The sequence below is a fragment of the Panulirus ornatus genome, chromosome 11, assembly GCF_036320965.1.
Source record: "Panulirus ornatus isolate Po-2019 chromosome 11, ASM3632096v1, whole genome shotgun sequence".
Lineage (NCBI taxonomy): Eukaryota > Metazoa > Arthropoda > Malacostraca > Decapoda > Palinuridae > Panulirus > Panulirus ornatus.
The window spans coordinates 19,087,135-19,110,588 of NC_092234.1; the positions used below are offsets into that span (position 1 = coordinate 19,087,135).

At 42.0% G+C, this 23,454-nt stretch overlaps 1 protein-coding gene across 5 annotated transcripts in view; it reads right to left on the reverse strand.

Annotated features, from left to right (window-relative positions):
* SMC5 (structural maintenance of chromosomes 5) overlaps window positions 1–23,454 on the reverse strand; it is a 281,105-nt gene that overhangs the window by 242,917 nt on the left and 14,734 nt on the right. For 2 of the 5 annotated variants that reach the window (XR_011713331.1, XM_071666709.1), the window contains exons 2-3: window positions 8,761–8,902; window positions 4,895–4,965 (exon numbers count right to left, since the gene is read on the reverse strand). Coding sequence is in view for 3 of the 5 variants with exons in the window: in XM_071666709.1 (XP_071522810.1) it covers window positions 4,895–4,965; window positions 8,761–8,902 (213 nt within the window). In the remaining 2 variants the exon portion in view is untranslated. Of the gene's footprint in view, window positions 1–4,894; window positions 4,966–8,760; window positions 8,903–23,454 lie in introns of those variants that run through there. The other 3 variants (XM_071666710.1, XM_071666711.1, XM_071666712.1) reach the window with 3 other exon arrangements.

The window sequence follows — 23,454 nt, forward strand, 5'->3', positions numbered from 1 at the left end:
GTATGTGACATTTATGGATCTAGAGAAGGAAAATGATAGGGTTGATAGAGATGCTTTGTGGAAGGTCTTAAGGGTATATCGTGTAGGAGGCAAGAGGCTAAAAGCAGTGAAAAGTTATTACCAAGGATATAAGGCATGTGTGCGAGTAGGAAGAGAGGAAAGTGACTAGCTCCCAGTGAAAGTCTGTCTGTGGCAGGGGTGTGATGTCCCCATGGTTGTTTAATTTGCTTATGGAAGAGGAGGTTAAGGAGGTAAATGCAAGAGTTTTGGAGAGAGGGGCAAGTATGCAATCTGTTGGGGAAAAGAGGACCAAGGAAGTGAGTCAGCTGTTGTTCACCAATGATACAGCTCTAGTGGCCTGATTCAAGTGAGAAACTGCATAGGTCGGTGACTGAGTCTGGAAAAGTGTGTGAAAGGAGAAAGTTGAAAGTAAATGTGAATAAGAGCAAGGTTATTAGGTTCAGTAGTGTTGAGGAACAAGTTAAGTGGTATATAAGTTTGAATGGAGAAAAATTGGAGGAAGGGAAGTGTTTTAGATATCTGGAAGTGGAGTTAGCAGCGAATGGAACCATGGAAGCAGAAGTGAGTCACAGGGTGGGGGAGGAGGTGAAGGTTCTGGGAGCGATGAAGAATGTGTGGAAGGAGAGTACATTATCTCAGAAAGCAAAAATGGGGATGTTTGAAGGAATGGTAATTCCAACAATGTTATATGGTTGCAAGACACAGGCTATACATAGGGTTGCATGAAGGAGGGTGGATGTGTTAGAAATAAAATGTCTGAGAAAAATATGTTGTGTGAGGTGGTTTGATCGAATAAGTAATGAAAGGGTTATAGAGATGTGTGGAAATAAAAAGAATGTTGTTGAGAGTAGAAGAGGGTGTGCTGAAATGGTTTGGACATATGGAGATAATGAGTGAGGAAAGATTGACAAAGAGGATATATGTGTCAGAGGTGGAGGGAAGAAGAAGCAGAAGACCAAATTGGAGGTGGTACGATGAAGTGAAAAAGACTGAGCGATAGGGCCTAAACATACAAGAGGGGGAGAAGCATGCAAGGAATGGAGTGAATTGGAATGATGTGGTATACCTGGGTCAACATGCAGTCATTGGACCAAACCAGGGCATGTGAAGCATCTGGGGTAAACCATGGAAAGGTCTGTGGGGCCTGGATGCTAATAGGGAGCTGTGGTTTCAGTGCATTACACATGACAGCAAGAGACTGAGTGTGAACAAATGTAACCTTTTTTGTCTGTTATCCTGGCGCTATCTCCCTGAAGCAGGGAGTAGCGATGCTGTTTCCTGTGGGGCAGGGTAGTGACAGGAATGGATGAAGGCAAGAATGAATACGTACATGTGTATATTGGAAAGGATCACAATTTTTCGCGTGATCAAGATATTCCTATGAGTCCACGGGGAAAATGAAACACGAAAAGTCCCCAAGTGCACTTTCGTGTAATAATCACATCATCAGGGGAGACACAAGAGAGAAATATAACAGTCAGTTGATATACATCGAAGAGACGAAGCTAGGACGCCATTTGGTAAAATTTTACCAAATGGCGTCCTAGCTTCGTCTCTTCGATGTATATCAACTGACTGTTATATTTCTCTCTTGTGTCTCCCCTGATGATGTGATTATTACACGAAAGTGCACTTGGGAACTTTTCGTGTTTCATTTTCCCCGTGGACTCATAGGAACATGTGTATATATGTATATGTTTCTATGTATATGTATGTAAATGTTGATATGTATGTGTATTCATATATGCATAAATGTGTGGATAGGGAGCTGTGGTTTCAGTGCATTACACATGACAGCTAGAGACTGAATGTGAACGAATGTGGCCTTTTTTGTCTGTTTTCCTAGCAGTACCTCACTGAAGTGGGAGGTAGCAACCATATTTCCTGTGTGGTGGGGTACCGACAAGAATGGATAAAGGTAAGCAAGCATGAATATGTACACGTGTATATATGTATATGTATGTCTATGTATATGTATACATTGATATGTATGTATGTGTATGTACATGTATACACAGATATATATATGTATGTATATGTGCATGCATGGGTATTTATGTATATAAATATGAGTGGATGGGCAATTATTTGTCTGTTTCCTGGCACTACCTCACTCACACACAAAACGGCCATTTAGAATAAACAAATAAATGTGCGTACATGGGCGTTAATGTATATATATGTGTATACGTCTGGATGGGCCATTCTTTGTCTGTTTCCTGGCGCTATCTCACTGACACAGGAAACAGCAACTATGTATAATAAATAATACATATATCTATAAATTTTATTATACTTTGTCGCTGTCTCCCACATTAGCGAGGTAGCGCAAGGAAACAGAAAAAAGAATGGCCCAACCCACCCACATACACATGTATATAAATAAGTGCCCACACACGTCCAAATACATACCTATACATTTCAATGTATACATACATATACATACACAGACATATACATGTATTCACACTTGCTGCCTTCATCCATTCCTGTCGCCACCGCGCCAAACATGTAATGGCACCCCCCCTCCCACAATGCGTGTGCACAGTAGTGCTAGGAAAATACAACAAAGGCCACATTCGTTCACACTCAGTCTCTAGCTGTCATGTGAAATGCACCATAACCACAGCTCCCTTTCCACATCCAGGCACCACAGAACTTTCCATGCTTTACCCCAGATGCTTCACATGCCCTGGTTCAATCCACTGACACCACATCGACCCTGGTATACCACATCATTCCAATTCACTCTATTCCTTGCACGCCTTTCACCCTCCTGCATGTTCAGGCCCCGATCACTCAAAATCTTTTTCACTCCATCCTTCCACCTCCAATTTAGTCTCCCACTTCTCCTCGTTCCCTCCACCTCTGACACATATATCCTCTCTGTCAATCTTTCCTCACTCATTCTTTCCATGTGACCAAACCATTTCAATACACTCTCTTCTGCTCTCTAAACATAGCCTGAGCCACGTACCCATTTTATCAACCAACCCCTATGTGTGGATGAACAGCCGAGTTGACTGTGGATTGACTGCCGTAGCCAGGCTTCAATCCTATGCACTTGACCCTGGGCAGTCTGTGAATGCATCATGGTCAGGAACGCTAACCACTACAATCTTTAAATGTTTCACGTAGACATGATTTGGAATCTATGGTAATATGAACATTTTCACAGATTTGTTAGAGATACGCTGCACTAAATTTTGAAGGAAAGGACTGGGTTTATATATGGTAGTTAATTTCATCCCCATTAATTAGTGGTCGAGGATCAAATAAACTGATTTGATAATGTAACATGTGCTGAGGATCAATTTTTTTCTAGCAAAATTTTCTTTGTTATTTTTCATTTGTCATTGCTAGAAAATCTTAGTAAATTAAAATTTACTACTTTAAAGAACAGCAATAAATGGAATGGAACTGGTTATCTCTTATCCACTTCCATACATAATAATTTGGCACAACTTTTTGAAGCCTCTGGAGGGCCTGGCCTAGGAGTAGGATTCACTGGTTATAAAAGCTAAAGATATGATTGGATGGTAAGGCTGACCACACAACAATTTGTGTAGTAATTTTTCCAAAATGACTGGAAATTGACCAATGTCCGACTGTTACTTTGAACACTGCATTAGTAGTTGCAAGGACAATGAGAACGTACACTATATATTTAACAGTGCACCCTTGTGAACTTCCCATACATTACATACACAATACATGTAAAATACTTGAGCATATGCCAAAATTTCTAAAGATATATCTTACTAGGAAAAATCATACTGCTATATTCATAAAAAAGTAATACATATGGCAAAAACGTAATAGTTGGCAGCTCTGAAGACTGATTGCTGATGACTATGAGCTGAAATGCTATATGTGGTGAACCCATGTACCTGACTAATGTGGGCATACCAAGTGCACATCAGGTGTGCATATGTTCTCTGTGAGTTTATGACAGACATTGCAAGTGTGCATGTGTTCTCTGTAGCATTTTTGATAGGCAAACAGTGTGCATATGTTCTCAGCAAAGTTTCTAATGACCATAACAATTGTGCATATGTTCCTTGCAGTATTCTATGACACACACATCAAGTGAGCAAGTGTTCTTAGTTGTGTTCATGATAGGCATAAGTGTACATATGTTCTTAGTAGTACCAAGTGTGTTTATGTTCTCAGTAATATTTGTGATAAGCATAACACATGGCATACATTTTCAATAGTGTCCATAACAAGCATACCAAGTATGCATATGTTCTCAGTAGTATTCATAACAGGCATACCAAGTGCACATATTTTCTAAGTTGTGTTTATGAACACTGACGAAACTATGATTGAAGTAAACATATTTTCTCAGTAGTGATTATAACACTAACTAAACTCTATGATCTACGTAAATGTCCATTACATAGTACCCACAGTCCCAGCTAATTCAGCCAGGGCTTCTTATCCATATCATAATGCATCAAGCCAGAAAGCCAAGACCAGCCTACATCTCAGTCCAAGAAATAATGAAGCACATCTCTACTGACAGTCTGAGGATGATGACACCATCATTAGGTGGATGATTTTGACCGGTCAAAGGGCAGATCAGTGCCAAGCCACAGAGCTAACTACCAATAAAGCGGTTAATGAAGAGCATTTACCCTACCAGTTCAACAGAAGTTTAAGATCTCTCTCTCTCTCTCTCTCTCTCTCTCTCTCTCTCTCTCTCTCTCTCTCTCTCTCTCTCTCTCTCTCATGCTCATGGCACAAACAAACTCTTGAGGGAAAATTTTCCAACATTATTCATAACCACAGTATACTCATATAAAATCATTTTTGGGTGTCAATATGTTAAACTGGCCAGGTTGAAGTAAAAACAAAAAAAGCTACTCACTTTTTGCCTTCCACAAATATTTCTGTCTCCAAGACAGCCACATCCTTTCCATGTTTTATGTAGTCTACCACCTGAAATTATTTCACACCTTTGCAGAATATGTCTGTACTCAAAAATGAAAGTAAAACTTTTGAATATTAGAATGCCTTATTAACTGCAAACTGACATGATATAAAATGCAATCAGGAAGAATTTTTTCATTGAATAAAGATTGAAGGACACATGTTAATGAGCCTGTCCACAGCAACTGATTTTTCCTCCAGAAAACACTAGTACCTTCAAAAAGTTTCTGCATTTCCTGACAACCATTTTCCATGGACAAGCCAATCACCATTTTGAAAAACAAATGAAAGTTTTAAAATTAAAATCTTTCAAACCTGAGTCAATACACCACCTAATCACCAGCCAACAATAAAAGTCCTGCCCATAGTCCCGTCTGGTTTAGTGTTCAAGGCAATATAAGATGGATATTCTATCATTACAAGCTAAATTTTAAAGTAATGATTAATCGCAAAATGCTAGCAAGAATCATGTGCACTAACTGGAGTAACCAAACTTTTATGTTCTAAACTCCATCTACCTATGACAGCTAGAGAATGGATGCGAGTAAATGCAGCCTTCTTCGTCTGTTTCCAAGGATCCTTCCAATGCAGAAGACAATAATGAAGTAAACCCTCGATTTAACAGACTAATACGGGAAGGGGTGTCTGTTAATGCCGAAAGTCTGTTAAATCAAATGTAACATATTTCTGTGCCACATTTTAAGTTCAAATGCTTTCTTTTAACTCCTCTATCACTGTAGGGTTTAGTGTGTGGTACAACAGTTGGGCAGCAGGCACCTGGCAGCGTGGGAACGCTTGCCGGGTAGTTGGAGGAAGGAGTCAGATTGAGAGAGAGAGGTTATACCAACCCTCTCCTGTGAAAGGACACTTCTTTATAATAAAGTGTGGATGGACTTCCTGCTTTTATTACATGGCACAGGGAGTAGTATTCAAACCTATGAGGGAAAATCCCAAGTTATCACAAGGCTGCTCACCTTCTTCAGGAGATGGGTCACACCCAAGGAAATCACCTCAGACTGAGGAACCATCTAGACTGCAAGGAGATGGAAGCTTTCTACAAAAAATGGGGATCATGGCCTGCTTATCCTTAGCCCACTTCCCCCAGTCCAATAGATGCACCGAAGCACTGGTAAAGGCAGCCAAATGGGTGCTGAGGGGCAACATGGGTGTTGAAGGTAACCTGTACAACAGCAAAGTGACTCAGACTGTGCTCCAATATCTCAACACCCCCCAAAGAAGGGGGATAAGTCACCCACACAACTGGCAACAGGAAGGCAATTGCAAGATGGTGTCCCAGTGCCCTGGCAACATTATCTGATAAACTGGTGATAGAGAACTGTTCTGCAAAACAGGGAGTGGGCCACATCAGAGAGCCAGTCTCATGTGCAGGGCGGCCCAATAAGTGATGCCGCTATGCTGCCCCAGCAGTCCATGGGCATCCCTGTCTACATGCAGGAGGTTGTTTTGAAGGTGTGGGACAGGTCAGGCATGGACAATACTCAGTGAAGTTGGACAGCAGTGGCCATCTATCTTTGTGAAACTGACATCACCTATGCTCCTAGGTTTTGCCAATCCCAAGCCCATGGGTAAAAGGGAGCACCCATCAGCAGTGGCTTCACCCTCAGTTGTGGCAACACCCAGCCTCAGGCAGTGGCAGCCTTCCCATGTAAGACACCACCCCACACACTTGCAAGACTATGTTTGTGGTGGCTCCTGTGAAGAGTGAACACACTAATTTATGTCATTTTTGTTCTGCTCACATGTAAAGTAAGTGCACTGATGCTGAGCAGTGATTTGAGAGTATATTTGCCTTATGCCTTGTCAAATCTTAATTTAATTCTCTTTTTTGTTGTTTTGTTGTAACAAATGTCACATTTAGCTACCAAAATCTCATGAGGGGATGCAAGTTTAGTGTGTGGTACAATAGTTGGGTGGTGGGCACCTAGCAGCATGGGGATGCTCACCAGGAAGTTGGAGGCAGGAGTCACACTGAAACAGAGGTGATGCTACCCCCTCCTGTGAAAGGATATTTCTTTATAATAAAGTGAGGACAGACTACCTGCTTTCATTGCAACTCTTACTTGAAGCCATTTTGAAGTGTAAGGATTGCAAAATTACTTAACAAATAAAATCAATTCTGAAATAACAGAAACACTGTATACAACCTTACTGCATGATAGCTTAAGGCAGACTAAGACCAAAAGAAAGCAACTCTACCACATGCTACCAAAAACAAGTGTGATATGAAATGCACATGGTGAGGCATTTGAGACTTTTGAACTTTTTTTTCTAAAATTGTTATCAATTAATGTATTGCATTATCATTTGTGTGTTAAATCCAAAATCCATTATCTTGGAGTACATTAAATTGAGGGTTTACTATACAGAAAAAAATACATATGATACAGCACTGGTGGCAGATTCAAGTAGGACACTGCACAAGTTGGTGGATGACTTCAGAAGGATGCTTGAAAGGACAAAGCTGAGAGTAAATATGAATAAAAGCAAAGTTATATGGTTTAGCAGGGTTGAGAGACCAGATAATTGGGTTGTGAGTCTGAATGGACAAAAACTGTAAGAAGTCAAATGTTTTAGGTACCTGGGAATGGACATGGCAGCAAATGGAACCATGGAAGTAGAAATGAGTCACAGGGTGGGTAAGGGGGCAAAGGTCCTGGGGCACTGAAGAAAGCATGGAAAGAGAGACTGCTATCTGAGAGGGCAAAAATGGGTACGTTTGAAGGTACAGTAATCCCAACACTACTACATATATGCAAGGAATGGGCTATGGATAAGGCTGTGTTGATGAGGGTGGGTTAGCTGGAAATGAAGACAATTTGTGGTGTGAAGCTGTTTGATTAAGTAATGAAAGGGTAAGAAGGAGGAGTAGTAATAAAAAGAGTGTAGCTTACAGCTAAAGAGGGTGTGCTGAAATGTTGTGGACATATTGAGAGAATGAGAGGAAGGGTTGACAAAGGGGATATACTTGTCAGAAGTGGAGAGAACACAGAGATTAGGTAAACCATATTGGAGATGGAAGGATGGAGTGAAAAAGATATTCAGAACTCGGCACCTGAACATACAAGAGGGTAAAAAGCATAAATGGAATAGAGTGAATTGGAATGATATGGTATACAGGGGTCTCTGTGCTGTCAATGAACTGAAACTGGACATGTATAGTGCCAGAGGTAAACCAATGAGAGATCTATGGAGCTTGGCTGTGGATATGGAACTGTGGTTTCAATACATTACACTTGACAGCTGGAGAATGGATGTAGACTGATGCAGGCATTCTTCGTATGTTTTTGACATGTCCTTGCTCATGCAGGAAATAGTGATCAAGTATGCAAAATGCGTGTGCGTGCGTATGCACCATGTTGAACTGGTGTACTATACAAATACAGATGCAACTCTCACAATGAAGACACTAAACAGGTACCTCTCAACTGTCATGTGCCCATATCACAAAGAAACCCACATAACATTACCATACTTTTTCAGCTGTGGTCCTACCTAGTGGACATGGCCAGCTTTCTGAGCACTGCCGGATCCTCATAAAATGGAATCCTGGGTCAAAATGGTAAAAGTATATACAACAAGCCTATAGTGTATTTAGCTGCTACAACTTTGTAACCAACCCATTCCATAATATCAAGCTCATCTTGGGATGCAGTTAATAAAACTCCATTCACTGAGAGATGAATGAAAGATTATGATTTTTGTTTAGATAAGTATCTTTACCATATAGTAAAAAATATGGGATATAAGGTGTGCCTTCAATGCAACATCATAATGTTTACTCACTTCTTTGCCACGGCCAGTTACAGCTGGCCTGCCTCCAAGACATATACAGATGGCACACAAGATGGTTGATTTTCCTGTACCATTGGGGCCAATTATGAAATTAAGGTGAGGCTTTGGTCGCACCTCAATTTCATCAAATGTTCTGTAAGAAAAACAAATAAATGAACATGAATGACTCTATAGCAGCAAAGGATTGTACTTCACACTGAAATGTGATCAATAAAGAACTTACTAAACTGAATTTATCAACTCTTACTGATATGGAAGCTACAAAAAAAAGGTAAATGAATAAAAAGAATGGGCAGGTGATGTTACAGACAGGTCGACTGAGGAGATTAGTGTGTATTACCAAATGTATATTATGTAGTGAAGCTCATGAAATTCTTCATGAAACAAGGGAGATGTTGAAGGGCAGGAGTGAAATAGACTACTAGTTCTTTGATGAAGAATGTATTAACAAGAAAGGGGAAAGATACTTATGAATTTGATGGTTGTGGAAGGTCTTAAGAATATATGGTGTGGGACATAAGCTGCTAGAAGCAGTGAAAAGTTTTTATCAAGGATGTACGACATGTGTACGAGTAGGAAGAAAGGAGAGTGATTGGTTCCTAGTGAACGTCGGTCTGCAGCAGGGGCGTGTGATGACCCCATGGTAGTTTAATTTGTTTATGGATGTGGGTGGTTAGGGAGGTAAAAGCAAGAGTTTTGGAGAGAGGGGCGAGTATGCAGTCTGTTGGAGATGAGAGGACCAGGGAAGTGAGTCACTTGATCATCAATGATACACCACTGGTGGCTGATTCGAGTAAAAAACTGTAGAAGTTGGTGACTGAGTTTGAAAAAGTGCGTGAAAGGAGAAAGTTGAGAGTAAATGTGAATAAGAGCAAGGTTATGAGGTACATCACAGTTGAGGGACAAGTTAGTTAGGATGTAAGTTTGAACGGAAAAAAATGGAGGAAGTAAAGTGTTTTAGATATCTGGGAGTGGATTTAGCATCAAATGGAACCATGGAAGCAGAAGTGAGTCACAGGGTGGGGGAGGGGACAAAAGGTCCTGGGAGCGATGAAGGATGTGTGGAAGGAGAGAACATTATCTTGGTGAGCAAAAATGGGTATGTTTGAAGGAACAGTAGTTCCAACAATATTTTACGGGTGCAAGGCATGGGCTATAGATAGGGTTGTATGGAGGAGGGTGGATGTGTTGGAAATGAAATTTTTGCAGACAATATGTGGTGTGAGGTGGATGATTGAGTAAGTAATGAACGGGTAAAAGAGATGTGTGGATATGAAAAGATTGTGGGTGTGAGAGCAGAAGAGTGTGTTGAAATGGTTTGGACATATAGAGAGAAGAAGTGAGGAAAGGTTGACAAAAAGGATATATGTGTCAAAGGTGGAGGGAAAAAGAAGCGGAAGACCAAATTGAAGGTGGAAGGATGGAGTGAAAAAGATTTTGAGCAATCAAGGCCTGAACATACAGTAGGGTGAGAGGCATGCAAGGAATAGAGTGAATTGGAACAATGTGGTATACCAGGGTCAATGTGCTGTCAATGGACTGATCCAGGGCATGTGAAACGTGTGGAGTAAACCATGGAAAGGTGTGTGGGGCCTGCATGTGGATAGGGAGCTGTGGTTTTGGTGCATTACATATGACAGCTAGAGACTGAGTGTGAATAAAAGTGGCCATTTTTGTCTGTTTTTCTGGCACTACCTTGCTGAAGCAGAGAGTAGCGATGCTGTTTCCTGTGGGGCCGGATAGCGCCAAGAATGGATGAAGGCAAGAAAGTGTAAATATGTACATGTGTATATATGTACATGTGTGTATGGGTATGTATACATATGTATATGTGTATATGTTGATCTTTTCATAGATATTTGCCATTTCCCACTTTGGCAAGGAAGCATCAAGAACAGAGAACCAAGTCTTTGAGGGAACATCCTCACTTAGCCCCCTTTTCTGTTCCATCTTTTGGAAAAGTAAAAACTAGAGGGGGAGTAGTCCCAGACCCCTGTTCCCAACATTTTTTAGTCGCCTTCTATGACATGCAGGGAATACATGGAAAGCATTCTTTCTTCCCTATCCCCTATGGTGTCTATTTGCAACTACTTCTTAGAGGGATAAGCAGCAATTCTAGCTGCATGAGACAATCAATGGATCTCCAGTATATGTTGATGGGTGTATGTATATATGTATATGTGCATGTATGGGAGCTTATATATATATATATATATATATATATATATATATATATAAGTATATATATATATATATATATATATATATATATATATATATATATATATATATATATATATATATATTTATTTATTTTTTATTATACTTTGTCGCTGTCTCCCGCGTTTGCGAGGTAGCGCAAGGAAACAGACGAAAGAAATGGCCCAACCCCCCCCCATACACATGTATATACATACGTCCACACACGCAAATATACATACCTACACAGCTTTCCATGGTTTACCCCAGACGCCTCACATGCCCTGATTCAATCCACTGACAGCACGTCAACCCCGGTATACCACATCACTCCAATTCACTCTATTCCTTGCCCTCCTTTCACCCTCCTGCATGTTCAGGCCCCGATCACACAAAATCTTTTTCACTCCATCTTTCCACCTCCAATTTGGTCTGCCTCTTCTCCTTGTTCCCTCCACCTCCGACACATATATCCTCTTGGTCAATCTTTCATCACTCATCCTCTCCATGTGCCCAAACCACTTCAAAACACCCTCTTCTGCTCTCTCAACCACGCTCTTTTTATTTCCACACATCTCTCTTACCCTTACGTTACTCACTCGATCAAACCACCTCACACCACACATTGTCCTCAAACATCTCATTTCCAGCACATCCATCCTCCTGCGCACAACTCTATCCATAGCCCACGCCTCGCAACCATACAACATTGTTGGAACCACTATTCCTTCAAACATACCCATTTTTGCTTTCCGAGATAATGTTCTCGACTTCCACACATTCTTCAAGGCCCCCAGGATTTTCGCCCCCTCCCCCACCCTATGATCCACTTCCGCTTCCATGGTTCCATCCGCTGCCAGATCCACTCCCAGATATCTAAAACACTTCACTTCCTCCAGTTTTTCTCCATTCAAACTCACCTCCCAATTGACTTGACCCTCAACCCTACTGTACCTAATAACCTTGCTCTTATTCACATTTACTCTTAACTTTCTTCTTCCACACACTTTTCCAAACTCAGTCACCAGCTTCTGCAGTTTCTCACATGAATCAGCCACCAGCGCTGTATCATCAGCGAACAACAACTGACTCACTTCCCAAGCTCTCTCATCCCCAACAGACTTCATACTTGCCCCTCTTTCCAAAACTCTTGCATTTACCTCCCTAACAACCCCATCCATAAACAAATTAAACAACCATGGAGACATCACACACCCCTGCCGCAAACCTACATTCACTGAAAACCAATCACTTTCCTCTCTTCCTACACGTACACATGCCTTACATCCTCGATAAAAACTTTTCACTGCTTCTAACAACTTTCCTCCCACACCATATATTCTTAATACCTTCCACAGAGCATCTCTATCAACTCTATCATATGCCTTCTCCAGATCCATAAATGCTACATACAAATCCATTTGCTTTTCTAAGTATTTCTCACATACATTCTTCAAAGCAAACGCCTGATCCACACATCCTCTACCACTTCTGAAACCACACTGCTCTTCCCCAATCTGATATATATATATATATATATATATATATATATATATATATATATATATATATATATATATATATATATTTTTTTTTTCGGTCTCCTGCGTTTGCGAGGTAGCGCAAGGAAACAGACGAAAGAATGGCCCAATCCACCCCCATACACATGTATATAAATACATCCACACACGCAAATATACATACCTACACAGCTTTCCATGGTTTACCCCAGACGCTTCACATGCCCTGATTCAATCCACTGACAGCACGTCAACCCCGGTATACCACATCGATCCAGTCCACTCTATTCCTTGCCCTCCTTTCACCCTCCTGCATGTTTAGGCCCCGATCACACAAAATCTTTTTCACTCCATCTTTCCACCTCCAATTTGGTCTCCCACTTCTCCTCGTTCCCTCCACCTCCGACACATATATCCTCTTGGTCAATCTTTCCTCACTCATTCTCTCCATGTGCCCAAACCATTTCAAAACACCCTCTTCTGCTCTTTCAACCACGCTCTTTTTATTTCCACACATCTCTCTTACCCTTACGTTACTTATTCGATCAAACCACCTCACACCACACATTGTCCTCAAACATCTCATTTCCAGCACATCCATCCTCCTGCGCACAACTCTATCCATAGCCCACGCCTCGCAACCATACAACATTGTTGGAACCACTATTCCTTCAAACATACCCATTTTTGCTTTCCAAGATAATGTTCTCGACTTCCACACATACTTCAAGGCTCCCAGGATTTTCGCCCCCTCCCCCACCCTATGATCCACTTCCGCTTCCATGGTTCCATCCGCTGCCAGATCCACTCCCAGATATCTAAAACACTTTACTTCCTCCAGTTTTTCTCCTCACAAACTTACCTCCCAATTGACTTGACCCTCAACCCTACTGTACCTAATAACCTTGCTCTTATTCACATTTACTCTTAACTTTCTTCTTTCACACACTTTACCAAACTCAGTCACCAGCTTCTGCAGTTTCTCACACGAATCAGCCACCAGCGCTGTATCAACAGCGAACAATAACTGACTCACTTCCCAAGCTCTCTCATCCACAACAGACTTCATACTTGCCCCTCTTTCCAAAACTCTTGCATTTACCTTCCTAACAACCCCATCCATAATCAAATTAAACAACCATGGAGACATCACACACCCCTGCCGCAAACCTACATTCACTGAGAACCAATTACTTTCCTCTCTTCCTACATGTACACATGCCTTACATCCTCGATAAAAACTTTTCACTGCTTCTAACAACTTGCCTCCTACACCATATATTCTTAATACCTTCCACAGAGCATCTCTATCAACTCTATCATATGCCTTCTCCAGATCCATAAATGCTACATACAAATCCATTTGCTTTTCTAAGTATTTCTCACATACATTCTTCAAAGCAAACACCTGATCCACACATCCTCTACCACTTCTGAAACCACACTGCTCATCCCCAATCTGATGCTCTGTACATGCCTTCACCCTCTCAATCAATACCCTCCCATATAATTTACCAGGAATACTCAACAAACTTATACCTCTGTAATTTGAGCACTCACTCTTATCCCCTTTTTTTTTATCTATTTATATTCATTTATTATACTTTGTTGCTGTCTCACGCGTGAGCAAAGTAGCGCAAGGAAACAGACAAAAGAATGGCTCAACCCACCCATATACACATGGATATACATACACGTCCACACACAAAAATATACATACCTATACATCTCAACGTATACATATATATACATACACACACAGACATATTCATATATACACATGTACATAATTCATACTGTCTGCCCTTATTCATTCCCGTCGCAACCCTGCTACACGTGAAATAACAACCCCCTCCCCCCTCAAGTGTGTGAGGTAGCACTAGGAAAAGACAACAAAGGCAACATTCGTTCACACTCAGTCTCTAGCTGTCATATAATAATGCACCGAAACCACAGCTCCCTTTCCACATCCAGGCCCCACACAACTTTCCATGGTTTACCCCAGACACTTCACATGCTCTGGTTCAATCCATTGACAGCACGTCGACCCCGGTATACTACATCGTTCCAATTCACTCTATTCCTTGCACACCTTTCACCCTCCTGCATGTTCAGGCCCCGGTCACTCAACATCTTTTTCACTCCATCTTTCCACATCCAATTTGGTCTCCCACTTCTCCTCGTTCCCTCCACCTCTGACACATACATTCTCTTGTTCAATCTTTCTTCACTCATTCTCTCTATATGACCAAACCATTTCAAAACACCCTCTTCTGCTCTCTCAACCACACTCTTTTTATTACCACACCTCTCTCTTACCCTTTCATTACTTACTCGATCAAACCACCTCACACCACATATTGTCCTCAAATATCTCATTTCCAACACATCCACCCTCCTCCGCACAACTCTACCTATAGCTCAAGCCTCGCAACGATACATCATTGTTGGAACCACTATTCCTTCAAACATACCCATTTTTGCTTTCCGAGATAATGTTCTCGACTTCCACACATACTTCAAGGCTCCCAGAACTTTAGCCCCCTCCCCCAACCTATGATTCACTTTCACTTCTATGGTTCCATCCGCTGCCAAATCCACTCCCAGATATCTAAAACACTTCACTTCCTCCAGTTTTTCTCTAGTCAAACTTACCTCCCAAATGACTTGACCCTCAACCCTACTGTACCTAATAACCTTGCTCTTATTCACATTTACTCTCAACTTTCTTCTTTCACACTTTACCAAACTCAGTCACCAGCTTCTGCAGTTTCTCACACGAATCAGCCACCAGCGCTGTATCATCAGCGAACAACAACTGACTCACTTCCCAAGCTCTCTCATCCACAACACACTGCATACTTGCCCCTCTTTCCAAAACTCTTGCATTTACCTTCCTAACAACCCCATCCATAAACAAATTAAACAACCATGGAGACATCACACACCCCTGCCGCAAACCTACATTCACTGAGAACCAATCACTTTCCTCTCTTCCTACATGTACACATGCCATACATCCTCGATAAAAACTTTTCACTGCTTCTAACAACTTGCCTCCCACACCATATATTCTTAATACCTTCCATAGAGCATCTCTATCAACTTTATCATATGCGTTCTCCAGATCCATAAATGCTACATACAAATCTATTTGCTTTTCTAAGTATTTCTCACATACATTCTTCAAAGCAAACACCTGATCCACACATCCTCTACCACTTCTGAAACCACACTGCTCTTCCCCAATCTGATGCTCTCTCTGTACATGTCTTCACCCTCTCAATCAATACCCTCCCATATAATTTACCAGGAATACTCAACAAACTTATGCCTCTGTAATTTGAGCACTCACTCTTATCCCCTTTGCCTTTGTACAATGGCACTATGCAAGCATTCCGTCAATCCTCAGGCACCTCACTATGAGTCATACATACATTAAATAACCTTACCAACCAGCCAACAATACAGTCACCCCCTTTTTTTATAAATTCCACTGAAATACCATCCAAGCCCACTACCTTGCCGGCTTTCATCTTCCGCAAAGCTTTTACTACCTCTTCTCTATTTACTAAATCATTTTCCCTAACCCTCTCACTTTGCACACCACCTCAACCAAAACACCCTATACCTGCCACTCTATCATCAAACACACTCAACAAACCTTCAAAATACTCACTCCACCTCCTTCTCACATCGCCACTACTTGTTATCACCTCCACATTAGCCCCCTTCACTGAAGGTCCCATTTGTTCCCTTGTCTTACGCACTTTATTTACCTCCTTCCAAAACATCTTTTTATTCTCCTGAAAATTTAATGATACTCTCTCACCCACCCCTAACTCTCATTTGCACTCTTTTTCACCTCTTGCACCTTTCTCTTGACCTCCTGCCTCTTTCTTTTATACATCTCCCAGTCATTTGCATTATTTCCCTGCAAAAATCGTCCAAATGCCTCTCTCTTCTCTTTCACTAATAATCTTACTTCTTCATCCCACCACTCACTACCCTTTCTAATCAGTCCCACCTCCCATGCTTCTCATGCCACAAGCATCTTTTGCGCAAGCCATCACTGCTTCCCTAAATGCATCCCATTCCTCCCCAATCTCCTTACCTCCTTTGTTCTCACCTTTTTCCATTCTGTACTCAGTCTCTCCTGGTACTTCCTCACACAAGTCTCCTTCCCAAGCTCACTTACACTCACCCCTCTCTTCAACCCAACATTCTCTCTTCTTTTCTGAAAACCTCTACAAATCTTCACCTTTGCTTCCACAAGATAATGATCAGACATCCCTCCAGTTGCACCTCTCAGCACATTAACATCCAAAAGTCTCTCTTTCGCGTGCCTATCAATTAACACATAATCCGATAACGCTCTCTGGCCATCTCTCCTACTTACATACGTATACTGATGTATATCTCTCTTTTTAAACCAGGTATTCCCAATCACCAGTCCTTTTTCAGCACATAAATCTACAAGCTCTTCACCATTTCCATTTACAACACTGAACACCCCATGTATACTAATTATTCCCTCAACTGCCACATTTCTCACCTTTGCATTCAAATCACCCATCACTATAACCCGGTCTCATGCATCAAAACTACTATCACACTCATTCAGCTGCTCCCAAAACACTTGCCTCTCATGATCTTTCTTCTCATGCCCAGGTGCATATGCACCAATAATCACCCATCTCTCTACATCCACTTTCAGTTTCACTCATATCAATCTAGAGTTTACTTCTTACACTCTATCACATACTCCCACCACTCCTGTTTCAGGAGTAATGCTACTCCTTCCCTTCCTCTTGTCCTCTCACTAACTCCTGACTTTACTCCCAAGACATTCCCAAACCACTCTTCCCCTTTACCCTTGAGCTTCGTTTCACTCAGAGCCAAAACATCCAGGTTCCTTTCTTCAAACATACTACCTATCTCTCCTTTCTTCTCATCTTGGTTACATCCACACACATTTAGACACCCCAATCTGAGCCTTCGAGGAGGATGAGCACTCCCCGCATGACTCCTTCTTCTGTTTCCCATTTTAGAAAGTCAAAATACAAGGAGGGGAGGGTTTCTAGGCCACCACTCCCGTCCCCTTTAGTCGCCTTCTACGACACGTGAGGAATGCGTGGGAAGTATTCTTTCTCCCCTATCACCTGGGATATATATATTATGCATTTTTGCTTTGTCGCTGTCTCCTGCGTTTGCGAGGTAGCGCAAGGAAACAGACGAAAGAAATGGCCCAATCCACCCCCATACACATGTATATACATACACATCCACACACGCAAATATACATACCTACACAGCTTTCCATGCTTTACTCCAGACGCTTCACATGCCCTGATTCAATCCACTGACAGCACGTCAACCCCGGTATGCCACATCGATCCAATTCACTCTATTCCTTGCACGCCTTTCACCCTCCTGCATGTTCAGGCCCCGATCACTCAAAATCTTTTTCACTCCATCTTTCCACCTCCAATTTGGTCTCCCACTTCTCCTCGTTCCCTCCACCTCCGACATATATCCTCTTGGTCAATCTTTCCTCACTCATTCTCTCCATGTGCCCAAACCATTTCAAAACACCCTCTTCTGCTCTCTCAACCACGCTCTTTTTATTTCCACACATCTCTCTTACCCTTACGTTACTTACTCGATCAAACCACCTCACACCACACATTGTCCTCAAACATCTCATTTCCAGCACATCCACCCTCCTGCGCACAACTCTATCCATAGCCCACGCCTCGCAACTATACAACATTGTTGGAACCACTATTCCTTCAAACATACCCATTTTTGCTTTCCCAGATAATGTTCTCGACTTCCACACATTCTCAAGGCTCCCAGGATTTTCGCCCCCTCCGCCACCCTATGATCCACTTCCGCTTCCATGGTTCCATCTGCTGCCAGATCCACTCCCAGATATCTAAAACACTTCACTTCCTCCAGTTTTTCTCTATTCAAACTTACCTCCCAACTGACTTGACCCTCAACCCTACTATAGCTAATAACCTTGCTCTTATTCACATTTACTCTTAACTTTCTTCTTTCACACACTTTACCAAACTCAGTCACCAGCTTCTGCAGTTTCTCACATGAATCAGCCACCAGCGCTGTATCATCAGCGAACAACAACTGACTCACTTCCCAAGCTCTCTCATCCACAACAGACTTCATACTTGCCCCTCTTTCCAAAACTCTTGCATTCACCTCCCTAACAACCCCATCCATAAACAAATTAAACAACCATGGAGACATCACACACCCCTGCCGCAAACCTACATTCACTGAGAACCAATCACTTTCCTCTCTTCCTACACGTACACATGCCTTACAACCTCGATAAAAACTTTTCACTGCTTCAAACAACTTGCCTCCCACACCATATATTCTTAATACCTTCCACAGAGCATCTCTATCAACTCTAACATATGCCTTCTCCAGATCCATAAATGCTACATACAAATCCATTAGCTTTTCTAAGTATTTCTCACATACATTCTTCAAAGCAAACACCTGATCCACACATCATCTACCACTTCTGAAACCACACTGCTCTTCCCCAATCTGATGCTTTGTACATGCCTTCACCCTCTCAATCAATACCCTCCCATATAATTTACCAGGAATACTCAACAAACTTTTTTTTTTTTTTTTTTTGCTTTGTCGCTGTCTCCCGCATTTGCGAGGTAGCGCAAGGAAACAGACAAAAGAAATGGCCCAACCCACCCCCATACACATGCCTTGATTCAATCCACTGACAGCACGTCAACCCCGGTACACCACATCGCTCCAATTCACTCTATTCTTTGCCCTCCTTTCACCCTCCTGCATGTTCAGGCCCCGATCACACAAAATCTTTTTCACTCCATCTTTCCACCTCCAATTTGGTCTCCCTCTTCTCCTTGTTCCCTCCACCTCCGACACATATATCCTCTTGGTCAATCTTTCCTCACTCATTCTCTCCATGTGACCAAACCATTTCAAAACACCCTCTTCTGCTCTCTCAACCACGCTCTTTTTATTTCCACACATCTCTCTTACCCTTACGTTACTTACTCGGTCAAACCACCTCACACCACACATTGTCCTCAAACATCTCATTTCCAGCACATCCATCCTCCTGCGCACAACTCTATCCATAGTCCACGCCTCGCAACCATACAACATTGTTGGAACCACTATTCCTTCAAACATACCCATTTTTGCTTTCCGAGATAATGTTCTCGACTTCCACACATTCTTCAAGGCTCCCAGAATTTTCGCCCCCTCCCCCACCCTATGATCCACTTCCGCTTCCATGGTTCCATCCGCTGCCAGATCCACTCCCAGATATCTAAAACACTTCACTTCCTCCAGTTTTTCTCCATTCAAACTCACCTCCCAATTGAATTGACCCAACAAACTTATACCTCTGAAATTTGAGCACTCACTCTTATCCCCTTTGCCTTTGTACAATGGCACTATGCACGCATTCCGCCAATCCTCAGGCACCTCACCATGAGTCATACATACATTAAATAAACTTGCCAACCAGTCAATAATACAGTCACCCCCTTTTTTAATAAATTCCACTGCAATACCATCCAAACCTGCTGCCTTGCCGGCTTTCATCTTCCGCAAAGCTTTTACTACCTCTTCTCTGTTTACCAAATCATTTTCCCTAACCCTCTCACTTTCAAACTATTCGCCATTTCCCGCGTTAGCGAGGTAGCGTTAAGAACAGAGGACTGGGCCATTGAGGGAACATCCTCACCTGGCCACTTTCTCTGTTCCTTCTTTTAGGGGAAAAAAAAAAAAAAAAAAAAAAAAAGCGAGAGGGGAGGATTTTCAACCACCCGCTCCCTCCCCTTTTAGTCGCCTCCTACGACATGCAGGGAATACGTGGGAAGTATTCTTTCTCCCCTATCCCCAGGGATAGGGAGACCGACAAAAAAAAAAAAAAAATATATATATATATATATATATATATATATATATATATATATATATGTCCCTGGGGATAGGGGATTAAGAATACTTCCCACGTATTCCCTGCGTGTCGTAGAAGGCGACTAAAAGGGGAGGGAGCGGGGGGCTGGAAATCCTCCCCTCTCGTTTTCTTTTTTTTTTTTTTTCAATTTTACAAAAGAAGGAACAGAGAATTGGGCCAGGTGAGGGTATTCCCTCAAAGGCCCAGTCCTCTGTTCTTAACGCTACCTCGCTAATGCGGGAAATGGCGAATAGTTTGAAAGAAAAAGAAAAGAATATATATATATATATATATATATATTTTTTTTTTTCTTTTTCTTTTTTTTTTTTTTTTGCTTTGTTGCTGTCTCCCGCGTTTGCGAGGTAGCGCAAGGAAACAGACGAAAGAAATGGCCCAACCCACCCCCATACACATGTATATACATACGTCCACACACGCAAATATACATACCTACACAGCTTTCCATGGTTTACCCCAGATGCTTCACATGCCTTGATTCAATCCACTGACAGCACGTCAACCCCGGTATACCACATCGCTCCAATTCACTCTATTCCTTGCCCTCCTTTCACGCTCCTGCATGTTCAGGCCCCGATCACACAAAATCTTTTTCACTCCATCTTTCCACCTCCAATTTGGTCTCCCTCTTCTCCTTGTTCCCTCCACCTCCGACACATATATCCTCTTGGTCAATCTTTCCTCACTCATTCTCTCCATGTGACCAAACCATTTCAAAACACCCTCTTCTGCTCTCTCAACCACGCTCTTTTTATTTCCACACATCTCTCTTACCCTTACGTTACTTACTCGGTCAAACCACCTCACACCACACATTGTCCTCAAACATCTCATTTCCAGCACATCCATCCTCCTGCGCACAACTCTATCCATTGTCCACGCCTCGCAACCATACAACATTGTTGGAACCACTATTCCTTCAAACATACCCATTTTTGCTTTCCGAGATAATGTTCTCGACTTCCACACATTCTTCAAGGCTCCCAGAATTTTCGCCCCCTCCCCCACCCTATGATCCACTTCCGCTTCCATGGTTCCATCCGCTGCCAGATCCACTCCCAGATATCTAAAACACTTCACTTCCTCCAGTTTTTCTCCATTCAAACTCACCTCCCAATTGAATTGACCCAACAAACTTATACCTCTGAAATTTGAGCACTCACTCTTATCCCCTTTGCCTTTGTACAATGGCACTATGCACGCATTCCGCCAATCCTCAGGCACCTCACCATGAGTCATACATACATTAAATAAACTTGCCAACCAGTCAATAATACAGTCACCCCCTTTTTTAATAAATTCCACTGCAATACCATCCAAACCTGCTGCCTTGCCGGCTTTCATCTTCCGCAAAGCTTTTACTACCTCTTCTCTGTTTACCAAATCATTTTCCCTAACCCTCTCACTTTCAAACTATTCGCCATTTCCCGCGTTAGCGAGGTAGCGTTAAGAACAGAGGACTGGGCCATTGAGGGAACATCCTCACCTGGCCACTTTCTCTGTTCCTTCTTTTAGGGGAAAAAAAAAAAAAAAAAAAAAAGCGAGAGGGGAGGATTTTCAGCCACCCGCTCCCTCCCCTTTTAGTCGCCTCCTACGACATGCAGGGAATACGTGGGAAGTATTCTTTCTCCCCTATCCCCAGGGATAGGGGAGACATCGACAAAAAAAAAATATATATATATATATATATATATATATATATATATATATATATATATATATATATATATATATATATATGTCCCTGGGGATAGGGGATTAAGAATACTTCCCACGTATTCCCTGCGTGTCGTAGAAGGCGACTAAAAGGGGAGGGAGCGGGGGGCTGGAAATCCTCCCCTCTCGTTTTCTTTTTTTTTTTTTTTCAATTTTACAAAAGAAGGAACAGAGAATTGGGCCAGGTGAGGGTATTCCCTCAAAGGCCCAGTCCTCTGTTCTTAACGCTACCTCGCTAATGCGGGAAATGGCGAATAGTTTGAAAGAAAAAGAAAAGAATATATATATATATATATATATATATATATATTTTTTTTTTCTTTTTCTTTTTTTTTTTTTTGCTTTGTTGCTGTCTCCCGCGTTTGCGAGGTAGCGCAAGGAAACAGACGAAAGAAATGGCCCAACCCACCCCCCATAAACATGTATATACATACGTCCACACACGCAAATATACATACCTACACAGCTTTCCATGGTTTACCCCAGATGCTTCACATGCCTTGATTCAATCCACTGACAGCACGTCAACCCCGGTATACCACATCGCTCCAATTCACTCTATTCCTTGCCCTCCTTTCACGCTCCTGCATGTTCAGGCCCTGATCACACAAAATCTTTTTCACTCCATCTTTCCACCTCCAATTTGGTCTCCCTCTTCTCCTCGTTCCCTCCACCTCCGACACATATATCCTCTTGGTCAATCTTTCCTCACTCATTCTCTCCATGTGCCCAAACCACTTCAAAACACCCTCTTCTGCTCTCTCAACCACGCTCTTTTTATTTCCACACATCTCTCTTACCCTTACGTTACTCACTCGATCAAACCACCTCACACCACACATTGTCCTCAAACATCTCATTTCCAGCACATCCATCCTCCTGCGCACAACTCTATCCATAGCCCATGCCTCGCAACCATACAACATTGTTGGAACCACTATTCCTTCAAATATATCATATATATCATATATATTATACATATAATATGATGTTTTGGCTCTGAGTGAAACGAAGCTCAAGGGTAAAGGGGAGGAGTGCTTTGGGAATGTCTTGAGAGTAAAGTCAGGGGTTAGTGAGAGGACAAGAGCAAGGGAAGGAGTAGCACTACTCCTGAAACAGGAGTGCTGGGAGTATGTGATAAAGTGTAAGAAAGTAAACTCTAGATTGATATGGGTGAAACTGAAAGTTCATGGAGAGAGATGGGTGATTATTGGTGCATATGCACCTCTGCATGAGAAGAAAGATCAT